At 36.3% G+C, this 22,448-nt stretch overlaps 1 protein-coding gene across 2 annotated transcripts in view; it reads right to left on the minus strand.

Moving 5' to 3' along the window:
- Positions 1-22,448, minus strand: part of FANCM (FA complementation group M) — a 69,771-nt gene that overhangs the window by 41,308 nt on the left and 6,015 nt on the right. For both annotated transcript variants that reach the window (XM_049612842.1, XM_049612841.1), the window contains exons 4-9: positions 18,574-18,732; positions 12,608-12,739; positions 10,828-10,960; positions 9,597-9,722; positions 9,019-9,105; positions 5,129-5,313 (exon numbers count right to left, since the gene is read on the minus strand). In XM_049612842.1, coding sequence (XP_049468799.1) covers positions 5,129-5,313; positions 9,019-9,105; positions 9,597-9,722; positions 10,828-10,960; positions 12,608-12,739; positions 18,574-18,732 — 822 coding nt within the window. The remainder of the gene's footprint in view (positions 1-5,128; positions 5,314-9,018; positions 9,106-9,596; positions 9,723-10,827; positions 10,961-12,607; positions 12,740-18,573; positions 18,733-22,448) is intronic.

A 22,448-nucleotide genomic window follows, 5' to 3' on the forward strand; every position in this document is an offset into this window, starting at 1 on the left:
CAAATAAAAAAATACATTAAAAGAATCATCAAGTGGGATTTATTCCTAGGCTCCAAGGGTGGTTCAACATTTGCAAATCAATCGATGTAATGCACCACAGTAATAAAAGAAAGGATAAGAACCATATGATCTTTTCAATAGATGCAGAGAAGACATTTGAAAAAGTACAACATCCATTCATGATAAAAACCCTCAACAAGGTAAGTTTACAGGGAATATACCACAACATAATAAAGGCCATAGATGCAAAACCCACAGCTGGTATCATCCTCAATGGGGAAAAAGTAAGAGCTTTTCTCTATGTTCAGAAACAAGAGAAGGATATCTATCCTCACCTGTGTTATTTAACATAGTACTGGAAGTCTAGCTATACCAATCAGACAACACAAAGAAATAAAAGGCATCCAAATCAGCAAGGAAGAAGTCAAACATTCACTATTTGCAAATAACATGATACTGTATGTAGAAAACCCAAAGACTCCACCAAAAACTGCTACAACTGATAAATTCAGTAAAGTTGCAGCATACAAAAATCAACGTACAGGGGCCCCTGGGTGGCTCAGTCAGTTGAGCGTCCGACTTCGGCTCAGGTCATGATCTCGCAGTCCGTGGGTTCGAGCCCCGCATCGGGCTCTGAGCTGATGGCTCAGAGCCTGGAGCCTGTTTCAGATTCTGTGTCTCCCTCTCTCTCTGACCCTCCCCTGTTCATGCTCTATCTCTGTCTCAAAAATAAATAAATGTTAAAAAAAAATTTTTTTTTAAATAAAAAAAATCAATGTACAGAAATCTGTTGCATTTCTATACACCAATAATGAAGTAGCCCAAAGAGAAATTATGGAATCGATCCCATTTACAACTGCAGCAAAAACCATAAGATACATAGGGATAAACCGAAACAAAGAGGTGAAAGACCTGTACTCTGAAAATTATAAAACACTGATGAAAGAAACTGATGATACAAAGAAATGGAAAAACATTCCATGCTCATGGATTGGAAGAACAAATATTGTTAAACTGTCTATACTACCCAAAGCAATTTACACATTTAATCAATCTCTTTCAAAATACCACCAGCATTTTTCACAGAGCTAGAACAAACAATCCCAATATTTGTATGGAACTCCAAAAGATCCCAAATAGCCAAAGCAACCTTAAAAAAGAAACGTAAAGCTGGAGGCATCACAATTCTGGACTTCAAGTTACATTACAAAGCTATAGTGATCAAAATAATATGGTAGTGGCACAAAAATAGACACATAGATCAACAGAACAGAATAGAAAATCTGAAAATGGATCCACAACTGTCTGGTCAATTAATCTTCCACAAAGCAAGAAAGAATATCCAATGGGAAAAGACAGTCTCTTCAAATTAATGGTGTTGGGAAAACTTGACAGCAACGTACAGAAGAATGAAACTGGACCACTTTTTTTACACCATACAAAAAAATAAATTCAAAATGGATTGAAGACCTAAATGTGAGACTTGAAACCATCAAAACTCTAGAGTAGAATAAAGGTAGTAACCTCTTGACATCAGCTGTAGCAACTTATCCTGAGGGAAGAGAAACAAAAGCAAAGATAAACTACTGGGACTACATCAAAATAAAAAACTTGTGCACAATGAGTGAAACAATCAATAAAACTAAAAGGCAACCTATGGAATGGAAGAAGACATTTGCAAATGACATAGCCGACAAAAGGTTAGTATCCAAAATATCTAAAGAATTTATAAAACTCAACACCCAGGGTGCCTGGATGGCTCAGTTGGTTAAGCATCCAACTTCAGCTCAGGTCATGATCTCACAGTTCGTGGGTTCGAGCCCCACATGGGACTCTGTGCTGATAGCTCAGAACCTGGAGCCTGCTTTGGATTCTGTGTCTCCCTCTCTCTCTGCCCCTCCCCTTCTCACACTCTGTCTCTCTTTCTCTCTCTCTCAAAAATTAATAAACATTAAAAAATATTTTTTAAAAAAACTCAACACCCAACAAAGAAAGAATCCAATTTAAAAATGGACATAAATTAACATTCTTCCAAAGAAAACATCCATATGGCTAACAGATACATGAAAAGATGCTCACCATCACTATCAAGGAAATACAAATCAAAACTATAATGAGAGATCACCTCACACTAGTCAGAATGGCTGAACTGAACAACACAAGAGACAGCAGGTGTTGACAAGGATGTGGAGACAGGGGAACCCCTCTTATGCTGGTGGTGGGAATGCAAACTGGTGCAGCCACTCTGGAAAACTGTATGGAGATTCCTCAAAAAGTTAAAAATAGAACTACCATATGATCGAGCAATTGCACTGCTAGGTATTTACCCAAAGAAGACAAATATACTAATTCCAAGGGATATATGATCCCTATGTTTATTGCAGCATTATTTAAAGTAGTCAAATTATGGAAACAGCCCAAGTATCTATCGACTAATGAATGGATAAAGAAGATATAGTGTGTGTGTGTGTGTGTATGTATGTATATATATATATATATATATATATATATATATATATAATGGAATATTACTCAGCCATAAAAGAGAATGAAATCTTGCCATTTGCAGTGAAATGGATGGAGCTAGACAGTATTATGCTAAGTGAAATAAGTGAGTCAAAGAAAGACAAATCACATATGATTTCACTCATATGGAATTTAAGAAACAAAACAAATGAGCAAAGGAAAAGAAAGAAGAGAGAGGGAGACAAACCTGGAAACAGAACAAACTGACGGTTATCAGAGGGGAGGTGGGTAGGAAAATGGCTAAAATAAGTGATGGGGATTAAGGAGTACACTTATGTGATGAGCTCCATTTGTTGTATGGAAGTGTGACTCACTGTATCATACATCTGAAACTAATATTATACTGTACGTTAATTAACTGAAATTCAAATAAAAACTTAAAACAAAATTGGGGTGCCTGGGTGGCTCAGTTGGTTAAGCATCCGACTTCAGCTCAGGTCATGATCTCACGGTTCATGAGTTTGGGCCCCACATCAGGCTCTGTGCTGACAGCTTGGAACCTGGAGCCTGCTTCGGGTTCTATGTCTCCCTCTCTCTGTGCCCCACCCCCTCTCACTCTTTGTCTCTCTCTCTCTCTCAAAAATAAATAAAAACATTAAAAAAATTTTTTTTAACTTAAAAAAAATGGAAATGACCTAAAAAGTCCTAAAGGATCTGGTCTCCTACTTCCTCTCTCACTTCATCTCCTGTTTTTAAAGAAATGAAAAAATTTACTTAAAACTATTTGCACAAAAGCTTATTTTAGAATATAACTGCAGGAAAGCAATTATTGCAGGAATAAGAAAAAGGGTTGCTACTCTAGCCTATATAAAAATATTACTGACATAAGTGAGGAAAGGACAAAGCTAATATAAAATCAATAAGGTTTCTTATGGTAACTGACAAACTCAGGAAATAATGATTTTAGGTAATAATAAAACTGGCCAGAGATTAGGTTGGTACTATCAGTATTTCAAAATGCTTAACTCCTTAGACAAAAAGCTACTTCATTTTTCATTCATATATAAATGTAAGAGTAGTAATAATAACCTGCTAGATATCTTAATCTTTTAAAATACATATAATCAGACTTGAGAAAGGTAAAGTTATTCTGTTTCAGATCCAGGGAAACCTCTTAGACTGTCCCCACAGATCCAGTCAGCTTAAACAAACTCTGCGGAGTGCAGTGAGGACTGGTATAAAAGGTATTTAAAGAATAGTATTCCTCTTGTAACTAATGTTTACAAACTGAAGAAAAGATCTGTCAAAATTAATTAGACATTAAAGACACACCTAATTGTCAATGACTACTCAAATGAAGACCTATAGTTAATCTACAGAAACCTGTATACAATTTATAAAAATCAATAGTCTAAAACATCCCAAAAACACATACATAGCACTTAGAAAACTTATGACCTCTTATTCAGAGCATAAATGGTTTCATCTGACTGTATTTTTAAATTAAGATTTTTAAATAATAGGGCACCTGACTGGCTCAGTCTGTTGAGCATGTGACATTTGATCTGGGGGTTGTGAGTTTGAGCCCCATATTGGGTGTAGAAATCACTTAAATAAATAAAAATTGGGGCTCCCAGGTGGCTCAGTCAGTTAAGCAGCAGACTTCAGCTCAGGTCATAATCTCACAGTCTGTGAGTTCGATTCCCGTGTCAGGCTGTGTGCTGACAGCTCAGAGTCTGAAGCCTGCTTCCGATTCTGTGTCTTCCTCTCTCTCTGCCCCTTCCCTGCTTGCTCGCTCTCTCTCTCTCTCTCTCTCAAAAATAATAAACATTAAAAAAATTTTTTTAATAAAAAAAAAGAAAAAATTTTTAAAAAAATGCATCTTTGGGGTGCCTGGCTGGCTCAGTCAGTGCAACGTGTGACTCCTGATCTCAGGGTTGTGAGTTTAAGCCCCACACTTGGGTGTAGGGATTTCTTAAAAATAAAATCTAAGGGAAAAAAAAGATTTTTAAATAACAGAAAAAAGAAATAAGCTCATTATTTGTTCAGAATATATAACTAAAGTGACTTAAAATAAATAAATAGTAAACATTTACTGAAGGCTCTACAGTATGATTTCACTTAATGCTTGCGACAACTCTATCAACTATGTTTACAGGTAAGGAAAACTGCGGCACAAGAAGTAGAGGAACTAAGTGGTAGGGCCAGGATTCCAACCTCGGTAATATGATTTCAGAGCCTTTCTCCTTAACCACTACACATTACCTTACTTGAATAAAGTCTCAAAATCACAAAAAACACTTTTCTGATCTTTCAAAATATGACTCTGTTTATTTACATGTTTACTATAAAATTATCTTTAAGAAGTAGCTGATTGAGGGGTGCCTGGGTGGCTCAGTCAGTTGAGTGTCCAACTCTTGATTTCGGCTCAGGTCATGATCTCACAGTTCATGGGATCGAATTCTGTGCTGGGTTCTGCACTGACAGCGTGGAGCCTGCTTGGGATTCTCTCTCCCCAATTCACGTGCACTCCCTCTCTCTCTCTCTCTTAAAATAAATAAACTTAAAAACAAAGTAGCTAACCAACAAATTAAAACAAAAGAGGCATAAATACAAGCTAATCAATATTATTTTAATATTCATCACCTCCAAAAGTAATTACCTCCAGTTGTTCCTTCTGGGTAAACCCTTTCATGCTTTTCCCTGAGGCGTGGCCGACGAAAGTCATCACTCTAATAACTGGCTGATGCTTTAAAAGCATTTCCGCAATTTCTTGAACACTATCTCGAAATGAAGAGAAGATCATAACTCTGGTCTCACCACATTTCTTTTCAGAGGCATTTTGAGCTACGTAACAAAAAAACACTGTCATTACAATTTTTTTTAAAAGCAATATACAAAAAGTATTTCAAAAGACAACCCTGAAACTATATACTAATGAATGATAATTCTTTCAAAAAAGTAATTGAAAATGTCTTAAACCTTTGCTGGTTTCCTCCTACCTTCTCTAGTAATTTTAATGTTCTTGGCTCCCTACCTCTCATTGGCTATCATAATAATCCTAAACAAATCATTGGCTGTCATAATAATCCTAAACAAATCAAATAAAAATCCTAAACAAATCAAATAAACATTACCTGAATCCCTTTTAACCAGTACTTCAATTCATGCATGATGCCTGTTATTCGCCTTTACTTTCTAAGTCAGAATCACAGAATTGTAGAGCTCCCACTGACTTCATAAATATTTCCTTTTCTTTTTGTTCACTAAAGGCACTTTCTTAATCCAGGCCATAGCATTCTGTCCCTGAATCTAAGATACTTGTAAATTCTCCAAGGTTAGGGGCACCTGGGGGCTCAGTCTGTTAGATGTCTGACTTGGGCTCAGGTCAGGATCTCACAGTTTGTGAGTTCAAGCCCTGCATCAGGCTCCCTGCTGTCAGTGCAGAGCCCAATTTGGATCCTCTGTCCCTCTTTCTCTCTCTGCCTTTCCCCTGTTTGTGGTCTCTCCCTAAAATAAATAAATGTTAAAAAAAAAATTTTTTTTTAATTCTCCAAGTCTAACTATAGAATATACCCTATAGTCAATCACAAAACTGATCCCAGTATCTCTGTGCTTGGGAGGTAGTAGAATACACAGAATAATTACATGATCTTTGAGGGTGGGCCTCTTACTTTTCTGGGTTATGTGAAACTATGACAGTTCATCTTTTTAAGCTTTAATTTCTTCATATCTAAAATGAATTGAATATAAAGTATATAGACTTGCACAAAGCAACTGGTTAATAATTGAATATTGTATGAGGTTTTTTTGTTATTTACTTTTAAGCTTGCTTAGGACTTTGACAATCCTTTTCTTTGTTAGGATTTATGTTAATCTTTATGTGTGTGCCATACACTAAGCATTTTATATATTAACTCATTTAGTCTTCATAAAAACTCTAAGAATTAAATGATTTAATATATATAAAGTTAATTCATAATACCTAAGGAAAAAGCAACAGCTGTTGCAAAGAAAATTATTCTAGATAAACCTTCTTTGAATTACCATAGCATCAAGCCTCTACATCTGACCAACTTCTGACCAACTGCTACTTTCAATGCAAACCCTATCAGCTTCAACAGGCTATGTAGCCAAAGTTCTACCTTCATTCCACTGAAGACCCTCTACAAAAGACATCAATAACTTACATATTGCCAAATTCAATGGCCACTTTTTTTTTAATTTATTACCTTTATTTATCTTAAGAGAGAGACAGAGTGTGAGCGGGGGAGGGGCAGAGAGAGAGGGAGACACAGAATGCAAAGCAAGCACCAGGCTCAGAGCTATCAGCACAGAGCCCGACGCGGAGCTTGAACCCACAAGCCATGAGATCATGACCTGAACCAAAGTCAGATGTTTAACTGACTGAGCCACCCAGGCGCCCCCAATGGTCACTTTTTAGTTCATTTTACCAACCTCTCAGCAGCATCTAACACAGTCCACTACTTCTCACTAAAATAGTCTCTTCCCTCAGCTTCTCTGCCATTCACTTGTTCAGTTTCTTTCTTAACCTCCTTTGTGGTGGTTTTTTGCTCTGATTTTTTTTTTTAGGATTTTATCTTTAAGTAATCTCTACACCCAACATGGGGCTCAAACTCACTACCCTGAGATCAAGAGTCACATGATCCACCAACTGAGCCAGCCAGACATCCCCCCCAACTTTAAAAGGACTACATTCTAGGCCTTCTCTGGTCTCTAAACTGTATTCCCGGTAATGTGATGATAACCATTTCTGAAACTTTAAATATTACCTTTATGCTGAAGACTCCAAAATTTATTCATATATATGTAGAGAATATACATATTCTATAAAAATAGCCCAGATCATTCTTCTGAGATCCTGTTTCACTTAGTCAGTACTTACATATCTCTACCTACATATCTCAAAACCATCTAAAAGTGCATGTTCTTTCTTCTGTATGCTGTTCCTAATTTTTTTTGTTCATACAATTACACACACACACACACACACACACACACACACACACACACAAAGGATTCCTTTTATTTTTCTTATATCCTATGTCCAATCTACCAGCAAATACTGTTGGCTCCAAATTCAAAGTATATGTAGAATCGATAACCACTCAGCACCTCCACTACTACCATCTTGGCACCAGCCACCATCATCTGGCATCTTCTTAAACATGACGATAGTCTCCTAAGATGCTAATGTTTACACTCTGCAAAAGCTACCACAGTGATCTTTTAAAAATGTAAGTCAGGGGTGTCTGGGTGGCTCAGCTGGTTAAGCATCTGACTTCAGCTCAGGTCATGATCTTGCAGTTTGTGAGTTCGAGCCCCGTGTCAGGCTCTGTGCTGACAGCTCAGAGCCTGAAGCCTGCTTTAGATTCTGTGTCTCCCTCTCTCTGCCATCCCGCACTCATGCTCTGTCTCTCACTCTAATACATAAATATTAAAAAAATAAATAAATAAATAAGAGGCACCTGGGTGGCTCAGTCAAATAAGTATCAGACTTCGGCTCAGGTCATGATCTTGTGTTCGTGAGTTCAAGCCCGACATCAGGTTCCCTGCTGTCAGCGTGGAGCCTGCTATGAAACCTCTGTCCCTCTCTCTCTGCCCCTCTCACACTTGTGTGCTTTCTCTCAAAATAAACATTAAAAAAGAATGTCTTTAAAAATTAAATACATAAATAAAATGTAAGTCAGAACACATCACTCTCCTGCTCTAAAGGTCCCTCTAACAGTTTCACAAAGCACAAACATTTGTAAAATAAAAACCAAAGCCTTGACTTGGCCTATAAGCTACCTCTCCAATCTTTGCCTATACCATTCTTTTGTTTTCCTTAATGTTTCTTTATTTTTGAGAGAGAGAGAGAGAGAGAGAGAACATGAACAGGGGAGGGGCAGAGAGAGAGGGGGCACAGAGGATCCAAAGCAAGCTCTGCGCTGACACCAAAATGCAGGGCTTGAACTCACCAACCGTGAGATCATGACCTGAGCTGAAGTCAGATGCTCAATCAACTGAGCCACCCAGGCACCAGGCCTATACCACTCTTACACTACTCCAGCACATTGGTTTGTTTACTGATCCTCAATCATACCAAATACCCTATTGATTCAGGGACTTTGAATCTACTATTCTCTCTGCCTGATATGATCATCCCCCAGAAATACACAAGGCTTACAACCTCACTTCCATCAGGTAATGACTCAAACATCACCCTAGAGATAGGCTTTCTCTAACACTCTATATAAAACAGCACTCCTCCACGACTATTTCCTTACCTGCCTTACTTCTCCCCACTATTATATATTGTTTTACTGTCTGCTTGCCTTCTATTGCCCCAGATTGACTTTTCTTTTTCATATAATACCTTATTCTTAACATTCCCACCATGTCCCTTGTCCCACCCTCCCAAAACTTCTCAAAATCTTCTTTTTTACATTTATTATCCAGGGTAATTAAAAGCCCATCTTCCCCATAAAGTCAGAGTTTTAGCTCTTTCAGTAACTTTGTCTTGCCTTGAAGCTACTAAACATGACTTACTATTCCATGACTTGAAATGTTCAACTACAACTTCTTCTAATTTCTTTAACTTTGGATGACTATAGACAAAATTTTTATCTTTATCTCCTGTAAAACAAAAACCAAAAAATCATTCTATATTTCCTATATTCAATTAATGTATTTTAATTATCCTTTTCAAAATAGATTTGTTAAATCTTACTTTTTTTCTGTTCATTTAAATACTAAGTAGCATCTGGGTAGCACATAAGCCCTACTATAAAATAAACTTTGAATTTTTATTATAATTTCATTCTGAAAGAGAATCCAGATGAAATCAGAAGCAAAGTAGATGGGAAAAATAGGTTTTGAATTAAGCTTTAAATCAGTTTTTGGTAGTTCAAAGAATTTTCACTAACAGTAACAACTACTAGCATCTATTTAAAGTTTATAACCTTGAATATATACTTATCCTAACTTAAAGAATAAAATCTTTAAGCATTTAACAGATCCGTTGCCACAGAAATAAAAGTGATTATAGATAATTTGGATCAATGAAGTCTAATTTCAAAATTAATCTGATAAAGAAATAATATAAAGTTTTAAAAGAAAAACCAGACCTTTTTGGATAGTAGAAGAGCCACTTGCTGAAGTACCACGTGTATGTGCAAACATGCACTCTAGATGATTATAGAGTTTCATGAAGTCTTCATTTCGGCTAAGTTCATTTTTTGCCCGAGTCATTCCTTCAGAAATTAAGTAAAGATTTTCCAAATTAACAAATAAGTTAATCAAATTTATTATTCATTAAAAAGAAATTAGGGGTGCCTGGGTGGCTCAGTCAGTTGAGCATCAAACTCTTAATTTCGGCTCATGTCATGACCTCATGGTTCGTGAGTTCAAGCCCCACATCGGGCTCGACACTGAAGGTGCAGAGCCTGCTTAGGATTCTCTCTCCCTCCCTCTCTGCCTCTCCCCAGCCCCTCTCTCTGAAAATAAATAAATACAGCTTTAAAAAATAATAAAATAAAAATTAAAAGAAATTAAACTTTAGCAATGAATACAAATTTTTCTAATTTAAACATAAAAACCAGCAACTGTTTTCAGTTCCACAGTCACATATGTATTAAATGGCTTGCTTTTTACTACCAATTTATCAAAAACAAAAAAACAGTCATTTGTTACATAACTATTACATTGCTTTTTGTTTGTTTTGTTTTGTTAAATAATCTCTACGCCCAAAGTAGGGTTCGAATTCAATATGCATTCAAGAGCTGCATATTCTACTGAGTCAGCCAGGCACCCCTATTTTATTGCTTTTTAAAATAAAGCATTTTGGATGCACCTAGGTGGCTCAGTGGGTTAAGCATCCAACTCCCGACTTCAGCTCAGGTCATGACCTCACAGTTTGTGAGATTGAGACCCATATTGAGCTCTGCACTGAGCATGAAGCCTGCTTGGGATTCTCTCTCTCCTCTCTTCTGTCCCTCCCCTGCTCATACTCCCTCTCTCTCAAATAAATAAATAAACATTTTAAATAAATAAATAAAGCATTTAAAAATTTTTTTTAATTTTATTTTTGAGAGAGACAGAGCGTGAGTGGGAGAGGGGCAGAGAGAGCGGGAGACACAGAATCCAAAGCAGGCTCCAGGCTGTCAGCACAGAGCCCAATGTGGGGCTCGAACTCACGAGATGGGAGATCATGACCTGAGCTAAAGTCAGATGCTCAACCAACTGAGCTACCCAGGCACCCCTAAAATAAAGCATTTTTAAGTAACCCAAGTGTTCAATATATCTTTAACCAAAATAATAACATGTCATTATTCCTTTAAATAATTTAATATAATTTACCTTTAGTTCCATCCATAATTCCACAAAGAAAGAAATATAATGATCTCATTCCCATTTGCTGCAATAATTCATAACCATGATATAAACTAATACAAATAGCAAACTCTCCCTCGATAATGCCTTGTTGTATTCCCTAGAAAAACAAGCACAGACCAAATTTAACCAAAGGAAGAAATAAAGATACATGTTCTGTGTAGAATTTACTGCTCTATTGAAGGTCTACCTATAGAATATCATAGGACCTTGCTTTGGAAAGGGGCCAGTGTATTTCCCATATAAAATCTGTGCCTTTATTTTTTTTAATTCAATACGAAACTTACACTTTAAAGAGAATAAGTGAAGGAGAGAAATATGTATCATATACTGTTTCTCATTATAGGTAAATTATTAGCAGTATGTATATTCATTTGTTCTTTCAAAACTATTTAACATATCAAGCATGGAGATAGATATTTGGGATATAATGGAAAATAAGTCACATATTGGCCTGTCCTCATAAATGTTACTGGCACCAGAACAGAATTTAATCAGACAGTTTAACACTAATATTTCACACCACACATACATACCATAGTAACATGTGACACTGTCTTAGCACCAGACACTGTTCTAAGCACATCACTTACACAAACTCACTTAATCTCAACACCTGGGAGGTAGGTACTATGGTTATGCCCATTTTATAGATGAGGAAACTGTAGAGCCAGTATTTGAATCCACAAACTCTGGCTCAGGGTACTTGTGCTTTTAACCACTACTCTCAAGGAAAAGTGAAATACGTATTCCTTTAATGAGAACATACAGCAGGTGTAACTATGTAATAAGGTAAGAGAGACCACTGAAAATAGATTTTTATTATTTTCCTTTATTCAAGATAACTATTATTCTGGACCTTACATTCCTAGTAGCATTTAAGATCAATAAATAGCAATAGCCATTTTAAATGTTCACAGCATAGTGATAAATGCCCTAAAATGGCACCCCAATTACCTGAAAGGGTAAAACCCTGTCTCTACAAAATATAAACTCTCATTAGTGAGATCCAAGTTCAACAGGTTCAGATTTAGTACTTAAAATTTAAATGAACCTTTAACTCCTAGCAGAAATTTAAACACATCCTATTAAAGTTTAGTATAATATAATGTAATTTTACAGAAAAGTTTCCCTTAGTGGTTCCCCCAGATACTATGAGATAAAAATCAGTATTTCTCGGTGTAATATTTAAAACCATTCTTGTGTGCACACAACCTAGACTATCATATCTGACTTCCTCGATCTTTTACCTCAGCCACAATGGCTAGTTCACTGACTCCTTCATACCATCATTCAATGCCTCTGTTCTTTTGCACATGCATTACCTCTCAGTTCAAAGAATGACTCAGTGCCTTTTTGTACTTGTGAGCATCTCTTCTAACTTTGGACCTAGCTTGATGGGTATGTTCCTATCCATCTAATTTTTTCCTAAGAAGATTAGAAATAAGAAACTTACTATGATGCTCTAGGTGAAAAGTTAGTTAGAATCTACCCTCTCATAGCACTTTGATTTTGCAACACAGAAATGAACTAAAATACCAAGTCTTTATTAAAAGTCAGAAGATAAAATTAACTTAATTCAAAGCATTAAGGTGCATTCTTGCTAGATTTTTTCATGCTTTTATGAACTACATAAATCATATCTGAATTCTTGATGAGCTAATATATACCAAGAAAACAACCATTATTTACATTTTATCATAGCACTAAAACTTAATCTCTTCAAAATTAATTTAAAAATACCTACCACAATATTTGGAGATGGGTTTTTCCTAAACTGATCTCTTGCCAAAATTAACTGGTATTTTGTTAGATTAGGGATATCCCTTCTCATCAAAACATTCCTCTGAATCAAAGAACTGGCAAATGCTTCCAAAACCTGCAAATTTCAATGAAATTTAGTTTAAGCTTAATTTAAAGTCCTTTTTCAAGGGGCGCCTGGGTGGCTCAGTTAGTTAAGCGTCTGACTTCAGCTCAGGTCATGAGCTCACGGGTGGGTTCGAGCCCCACATCAGGCTCTGTGCTGACAGCTTGGAGCTTGCTTCGGATTCTGTGTCTCCCATTCTCTCTGCTCCTCCCCTGCTCATGTGCTCTGTCTCTCTCAGAAATAAACATTAAAAAAATAAAGTCTTTTCTCAAATATAATCATTTCCTCACACATTAAAATAGAAGTCATATATTAAATGAAGTTTGTCTTACATTTTGAAGTAAACACAGCAAAATAACAAAACTTAAGAATACTTAACATTTATCCCCAGAAAACATCCATATGAAAGTCAGCATAACCAATTACTAGATCCAACTATAATTTAAGAACATATATGTTGGGGTGCCTAGGTGGCTCAGTCGGTTGAGTGTCCGACTTCAGCTCAGGTCATGATGTCACAGTCTGTGAGTTCAAGCCCCATGTCAGGCTCTGTGCTGACAGCTCAGAACCTGGAGCCTGCTTCAGATTCTGTGTCTCCCTCTCTCTCTGCCCCTCTCTTGCTTTCTCCTTCTCTCAAAAATAAACATTAAAAAAATTTTTTTTAAATAACAAGACATACATGTTTATCTGTGTATTTCTTAAGTCCCTTTCCTCCCCAACCCACACACACTATAATCTAAGCACAATTAATGGAGGACTTTTAATTTCTCACTGATGCATCTCAATATGAAGAACAAAGTCTGGCATATAGGTAAATATTTGCAGTCTGGCTGACTAAATCAAAATGCCTTGAGTACATTCAATGTGATTCGTTGATTCATTCTTTCAAGAAATATTTATTAAGCACCTAGTATATGTCAAGCATTGTCCTAACGGCTGAGAATTTGTAGCTGAGACAAATGAAGTCACTACTTTCATAAAAACATATATCCGATGAAGGGAAGCAAAGAACAAAGAGTGAACAAAGAGATAAATGTACAAGAACCTAAAACACAGTAATACTATAGTTTTTGAGGGAAAGGTAAACAAAGATAGTCTCTCTGAAGAGGTACTATTGGAACCGACATGTGAATGCTGACAGGTTTTGAGGAAAGAGCCAGAGGAAACAGCATTCGAAAGGTCCTGATGCAGGAATGAGTTTGATGGCAGAGGGAAGGAAAACAGAGACTTCCCGATGAAGACCTACTACAACAATACAGTTGTATAAAAGTTTAAACTTTTGCCTGATTCATATTTCCTAAAATAGGGCAATTTAGTAGAGTTTTATTTTTCCTCCCTTCCAGTTTTGCTGATCATAATACCTACAGAAGTACTCTAAAAATATCACTAAAATTAAATGCCTACTATATGTGTTTATAAAAATTATAATTTTTAGATCCTTATAAATGCAATGATTTTAATCATGAGAAAATGTATTAGTATTAAGGAAGTGATTATTACATCAAAATAAAAAGCTTCCGGGAGCTCCTGGCTGGCTCAGTTGGTATAGCATGCAACTCTTGATCTCGGGGTAGTGAGTTCAAGCCACATGTTGGGTGAAGAGTTTACTTTAAAAAAATAAATTGGGACACATGGGTGGCTCAGTCAGTTAAACATCCGACTTCGGCTCAGGTCATGATCTCGCAGTTTCTGAGTTTGAGCCCCACGGTGGACTCTGTGCTGACAGCTCGGAGCCTGAAGCCTGCTTCAGATTGTGTGCCTCCTTCTCTCTCTGCCCCTCCCCCACTTGTGCTCTGTCTCTATCAAAAATAAATAAATGTAAAAAGAGTTAAATAAAAAAAAATTAATAAATTAAATAAATAAATAAATAAATAGGCATTGCAAAGGAAACCATAGTCAATGATATAGTAACATCGCATGGTGACAGATGGTAGTTACAACTGTGATGAGCATAGCAAAACATATAAACTTGACAAATCACTATTTTGTACACCTGAAACTACTGCAACATTTCATGACAACTATATCTAAATAAATTTTTTTTTTAATTAAAAAGGAGATGAGGGACACCTGAGTGGCTTAGTCAGTTAAGTGCTGGATTCTGAATTTTGGCTCAGGTCATGATCTCACAGTTGTTAGTTCGAATACCCTGCTTGGTTTTCTGTCTCTCTCTCTGATCTTCCCCACCCTCAAAAATAAATAAATATTTTTTTTTTAAGTTAAAATTTAAAAAAAGAGATGATTACTTGAAATTCTTTGCCGTATCTTAAATTAGTAATGCTTCAAATTTGTTACAATTTAAAAATATTAACCATAATCCTATAGAACTTTTCTTTAAAAAGACTTATTAAAGGTTAAATGATAAATGAATATTTTGGTTATCTATTTCTGCATTACAAAGTACTTCAAAACATAAGAAATTAAAACAACTGGGGCACATGAGTGGCTCAGTTGGTTAAGCGTCTGATTTTTGGTTTCAGCTCAAGTCATGACCTCACATTTCATGAGTTCAAGCCTTGTGTTGAGCTCTGTGCTGACAGTGTGGAGCCTGCTTGGGATTCTCTCTCTCCCTCTCTGTCTCTCCTCAGCTTATGTACATGCATGCTTTCTCTCAAAATAAATAAATTAAAAACTTAAACAAACTCAATTAAAAAAACATTTACTCACGATTCTAATTCTTCAGATAAGAATTCAACCAGTAATGCTAAGTTAGCGGTCAGTTAAGCTTCCAACTCTTGATTTTGGCTCAGGTCATGATCTCACAGTTCATGGGATAGAGCCCCATGTCGGGCTCTATTCTGGTGGTGAGGAGCTTCCTTGGGATTCTCTCCCCCACCCCCCCCCCCGGGCCCTCATCAAATAAATAAATAAAACTTAAAAAAAAATAAAAAAGAATTCACTAAGGGCTCAGGTCAAGACACCACAGTAACAATGAGCACACCTAACACACAGATCTTGGTTTGAAAATACCAATCTCCCATAAAAGGAACAAGAATTTCCTGGAGAAATGGTCCATTCCATGGCTGGGACACAAGAAAAACTTAATGAGAATGAAACATCTTGTGATGCCAGAAAGTTAAGCATTAAAAAAAACAAAAAGGCACAAGCCCAAAAACCACAAGGAGCTCTAAATGGCCAAAGCTGAAGCAATATGAGCAACAAAATTAATAATGACAGTATTAGATTGTAGTGCACAGAGAAAAATAAATACCTATTAGTCTATATTGATACAAAGAACTGAATTAGTAAATGAAGGAGAAGAAACAGGTCTTCATTATGTAAGAATTCAAGTTGACAATATGAAAGAATTGAGGAAAAGGAGAAACCGTGATTATGCAAACAGAAATAACTGTAGCAGGCAAGAACCATTATTGCATGCTAAAATTGGAGGGCACAGGCAAAAACCTCTTTGATCTTGGCCACAGCAACTTCTTACTCAACATATCTCCAGAGGCAAGGGAAACAAAAGCAAAAATGAACTACTGGGACCTCATCAAAATAAAAAGCTTTTGCACAGCAAAGGAAACAATCAGCAAAACTAAAAGGCAAATGGAAGAATGGGAGAAGATATTTGCAAATGACATATCAGACAAAGGGTTAGTATCCAAAATCTATAAAGAAATTATCAAATTCAACATCCAAAAAACCAGTGAAGAATAATAATCCAGTGAAGAAATGGGCGAAAGACATGAATAGACACTTCTCCAAGGAAGACATCCAGATGGCCAACCGACACATGAAAAATGCTCAACATCACTCATCATCAGGGAAATACAAATCAAAACCACAATGAGATACCACCTTACACCTGTCAGAATGGCTAACATTAACAACTCAGGCAACAACAGATGCTGGCAAGTATGCGGAGAAAGAGGATCTCTTTTGCATTGTTGGTGGCAATGCAAGCTGGTGCAGCCACTCTGGAAAACAGTATGGAGGTTCCTCAAAAACCTAAAAATAGAACTACCCTATGACTTAGCAAATGCACTACTAGGCATTCATCCACTGGATACAAGTGTGCTGTTTCAAAGGGACACATGCACCCCCATGTTTATAGCAGCACTATCAACAACAGCCAAAGTATGGAAAGAACCCAAATGCCCCATCAATGGATGAATGGATAAAGAAGATGTGGTATATATATATAAATGGAGTATTACTCGGCAATCAAAAAGAATGAAATCTTGCCATTTGCAACTACGTGGATGGAACTAGAGGGTATTACACTAAGTGAAATCAGTCAGAGAAAGACAAAAATCATATGACTTCACTCATATGAGGATTTTTAAGAGACATAACAGATGAACATAAGGGAAGGGAAACAAAAATAATATAAAAACAGAGAGGGGGACAAAACAGAAGAGAATCATAAACATGGAGAACAAAGTGAGGGTTGCTAGAGGGGTTGTGGGAGGGGGTATGGGCTAAATGGGTAAGGGACATTAAGGAATCTACTCCTGAAATCACTGTTTCACTATACGCTAACTAATTTGGATGCAAATATTAAAAAATAAAAAAAAAATTATATAAATAAAATAAAATAGGCCAAAGTATGTTGAGAAATAGGACTTTCAAGCAGTCTCACAGTATCTCCCCAATGGAAATCTCTATACTATTTGTGCGTATTTCCTGAAAATCTAAAACTACTGTAAAATAAAATGTCAAAAGTCAAAAATTCTGTCAGGGCACTGCAGGGACAGCTAATCTCTGCTCTTTGATGTCTAGAGCCTCAAATAGCTGGAGGTTAAGGGTTAACATACCTCGACTGGGGCCATATGTCTATGCCTTCGATTCTAGCTATCTACTGTTTCCTCATTTCTCCTGAACATGGCTTAGCTGAGTTTCATCATGGCTTACTTAGGGTTTATCACATTCTGCTGGTGAAAGTGAGTCACAGAGACAGTCTAGATTGGAGGGAAAAGAAAATGCATCTTCTCTCTCCATGGGAGGAGTGTGAAAAATCTGCAGGCATCTTTAATCCATAACAATGAAGATATGAAAACAAAATGTTCTCTTAGCATGACACTAATTATGAACTATAGAAAAAGAATGTGTTACCTCAAATTTTTCCCATTGGATGTGATGACTGTCTAAGCAATTTCTCAATCACTGTAATACTGACAATTGGCCCAGATAATTCTTTGTGGTTGGAGGTCTATCCTGTTCATTACAGATGAATTAAGCAGCATTCTTAGTCTCTACATATTGGGTTCTACTAGCAACTGTACTCTACCCTTTCCAGTTATGACAACCAAAACTGTGTCAAGACTGCCAAATGTTACCAGGTGGGCAAAACTGCCTCCAGTTGAGAATCATTGCTGTATAAGAGACCCAGGAAGAAAATACTGAAAATATATTTTCTTATAAAGAAGCTTCTGGGGGCGCCTGGGTGGCTCAGTCGGTTAAGCGGCCGACTTCGGCTCAGGTCATGATCTCACAGCTCGTGAGTTCGAGCCCCGCGTCGGGCGCTGTGCTGACAGCTCAGAGCCTGGAGCCTGCTTCTGCTTCTGTGTCTCCCTCTCTCTCTGCCCCTAACCCACTCGCATTGTCTCTGTCTCTCTCAAAAATAAATAAACAATTAAAAAAAAATTTTTTTTTAATAAATAAAAAATAAAAAATAAGGTTGTTATTGGCTTGTAGAAACGGTCCATCATTTTATATTTCCTCTTTAATAGTAACTAACAAAACAGGGTACTCATTCCAAAAATATTAATTTCAAAGAATATTTCAAATACTAATGATATAAAATGATATAAATATGTAATATGCTCACACCAGATTCTACAAAATAAAATACATTATCAGTTCATTCATCAAAACCCTGAATTGTGATACAAATGTCTTACCTGGATATATGCCTTTTGGATGGCTACAAGTTCTTCACCAAGGGGAACAACTAGCTTTTCAACTCGTCTTTCATGAGAGTACGGCAAAATATCTGGAGAATCTTCAGAACGAAGTTCTATCTGCCCAATTCGTAGGTTAGTAATAACCTGTTGAACAGCCTACACAAAATCAAGTATGATTATAATTATATTACATGTTAAATTTTTAGTTTAGGCTACCAACAAAAATAAAATAGTGGTAAAATTCATATTAAACCTTTTTTAAACTATAATAGTGGTACAATAGGAGGATAAGGCTTTGAAACATCTTTCATGCAGCCTTTCCAGCCAAGCATCTAAAAAATAAGAATATTAGTAAACATCCAATAAGTTCCTCAAACATATTTTGCACCTTTCAATGGGAGTGATATATTCCTTCATCTACATCTTATGAAGACTCAGACAAAACAGAAGCTTTAGATTAGCAAATAAATCACCAAAACATTATGTAACATAGTCAATTTTAGAGCCAGAACTACAACCCAGATTTCCTTGTTTTCTGGCAAACACTTTTGTCCAATGGTGTGTGTGTGTGTGTGTGTGTAGAACAGAGAAGTCTTGTTACTGCTAAATGACACAAACATATCTTAGAAGTACTTTACAAATTGACTTGTTAAGAAATTGAGGAGATAGGGTATATGCTACACTAAATTAATTATTGATAAATTAGAATATTTTCCAGTATATATAATGTGAATATATTTCTGGATATACTGTACTTCTAAATTTTCTTCACTGAAAGCTTATACAAAAGTTGAATTGTAATTTCAGGGAACTGGAGCAAAAACATAAATTCAAATACTGACAGTGTGATCAAAGTTGAAAGAAAGGGGCACCTGTGTGCCTCAGTCGGTTAAGAGAATCTTGATTTCAGCTCAGGTCATGATCTCACAGTTAGTGAGATCGAGCCCTAGCACAGCACAGAGCCTGCCTAGGATTCTCTCTCCCCCTTTCCCTGCCCCTCCCCTGGTAGTGCTCACGCACGCACACTCTCTATCTCCATCTCAAAATAAATAACATTTTTTCTTTTAAAGTTCAAAGAAACTTAAAGACTCCACCAAAAAACTTAGAATAAATGAATTCAATAAAGTTGCAGGATACAAAATTATTATACAGAAATCTGTTGCATTTCTATAGACTAGTAACAAAGAAGTAGAGAGAGAAATGAAGAAAATCAATTTACAACCGCACCCAAAAGAATAAAATACCTAGGAATAAATGTAACCAAAGAGGTGAAAGACCTATTGCAGCATTATTTACAATAGCCAAGATATGAAAGCAACCCAATTGTACCTCAATAAATATGTGAGATACCTCACATACATGTGATATATATATACACATATATATATAGTGTGTATGTTACACTCACACACATACACACTGATTATGCAGCCATAAAAAATGAAATCATGCCATTTGTGACAACATAGATGGACATGGATATGCTAAGTGAAATAAGTCAGAGAAAAACAAATGCCATATTATTTCACTTATATGTGGAATCTAAAAATCAAAACAAACAAGACTCTTAAATATAGAAAATGAACTGGTGGTTGCCAGAGAAGAGGTGGGTGGAGGAATAGGCAAAATAAGTGAAGTACAAACTTCCAGTCATAAAATAAGTTACAGAGATGACAAGCACAGCATAGAGAATATAGTCAATAATACTGTAATAATGTTATACAGTGACAAATTGTGACTTTAATTATTGTGGTGAGCACTGAGTAATGTATAGAATTGTCAAGTCACTAATGTGGGACACCTGAGACTAACATAACATGTCAACTATACCTCATTGATAATTTTTTTTTAAAAAAGAATTGAAAGAAAGAATAAATGAACCAATGTGGGGGTGGGGGGGCAGGGGGGAGAATCTGAAAGTGTCTAGAAATTAAGAGCTTTATTTTTATTTTAATGTTTATTTATTCTTGAGACAGAGCAAGAGAGACAGTGGGAGAGGGGAGAGATACAGAGGGAGACAGAAGATCTGAAGTGGACTCCAAGCTGATAGCAGAGAGTTTGATGCGGAGCTCGAATTCACGAACCATGAGATCATGACCTGAGCCAAAGTCAGATGCTTTACTGACTGAGCCACCTGGGCGTCCCAAGAGCTTTTTTTTTAAAGCTAGAAAAGCCTCATAAGTTTTCAAAAAAACAAACAAAATATAATTGCATGTATATATTAGTTTTTAAGTAAGGTCTACCCCCAATGTGGGCCTTGAGCTTACAATCCTGAGATCATGAGTCATACACATTACTGACTGAGCCAGCCAGGTGCCCCAAACTAAATATAATTTCAAATTATATTTATATAAATGTATTATATAAATTTATATAATATCAATTTAACAAATCATATAAAATCAATTTAACAAATTTATATATTATCAAATTATATAAATAGAATTTCAAATAAAAAATACTCTAGAACAAGAATCATATCTTAATCATCTTTGTATTCGCAACATGTGGTACAATACATAATATAGTACACTACAGTTACTGAGGGTCCACATAATCTGCAGTAGAATTATGACCATTTTATAAAACTGAGTAAGACATTAATATTTTAACATTTATTCATTTTTGAGAGTGAGAGAGACAGAGCATGAGCAGGGGACGGGCAGAGAGAGAGAGGGAGACACAGAATCCGAAGCAGGCTCCAGGCTCTCAGCTGTCAGCACAGAGCCCAATGCGGGGCTCAAACTCCTGGACCGCAAGATCATGACCTGAGCCGAAGTCGGACACTCAACCGACTGAGCCACCCAGGCGCCCCAAGACATTAATATTTTTAATCATTCAATAAATATTTGAATGATTCCCACAGGCCAGGCATTGGGTTGATAATACAGCTATGACCAAGATAGACATAATCTCTATAATCATATAGCTACTATTTTCACGGGGGAAAAAGACAACAAATAAATGAATAAGTAAAAGAATGACATATTATGATTAAGAACAAAAACACACACACACAAGAGGAAATCACAACATAGGGAGAGCTAACTTTTGATAGTTTAGAGTGAAACTTTTTGAAGTGTAACATTTCAGCAAAGACTTGAAAGATGACAAAAACCATCAAGCATGGGGGCACCTGGGTGGCTCAGTCAGTTAAGAGTCCAACTTCAGCTCAGGTCATGATTTCTCAGTTCATGAGTTCAAGCCCTGCATCAGGTTCTCTTCTCTGCTGTCAGCAGAGAGCCTGCTTCAGATCCTCTGTTCCCTCTCTCTGCCCTTCCCCCTGCCCTCCCCCCCGCCCCCACCGGTTCTCTTTTTCTTTCCCAAAATAAATAAATAAACTTAAAAAATAATAAAAAATAAATAAAAACCATCAAGCATGTTTAAAGAGATTGGGGTAAGATCAGAGACAGTACAGAAATTTCTGAAAAAATATCAAGGCTATGAACAGAAGAAAAAAGTCTTACAACTTGACAGGATTGAAACTTATCATAGAAAGTCTTCAAAACTCAATACAGTAGACCATTCAGACCTACTAAATTAGAGTGTCATGAGACGGGGTTCAAAACCTGCACTTTTATCCTCCTTTAATAAAGGAAACCAGAGGTCCCTGGAGAAATGATTGATTCCATGGCTGGGACATGAAAAATATTAAATGAGCATAAAATATCCTGTGATGCAAGATGGAAAGTGTTCACAAGGAAAAAAAAAAGTGCATGTCCAAAAGAACATAGGTGCCATCTTAAAAGAGCTCCCAATGGCCAAAGATGGAATAATCTGAACAAAAAATTAATAATGATAACACTGGAATGCAGCCCATAGATAAAAATAAATATCTATTAGTCCATATTGATACAAAGAATTGAATAAAT

This window comes from Panthera uncia (genome assembly GCF_023721935.1).
Source record: "Panthera uncia isolate 11264 chromosome B3 unlocalized genomic scaffold, Puncia_PCG_1.0 HiC_scaffold_1, whole genome shotgun sequence".
Classification (NCBI taxonomy): Eukaryota; Metazoa; Chordata; class Mammalia; order Carnivora; family Felidae; genus Panthera; species Panthera uncia.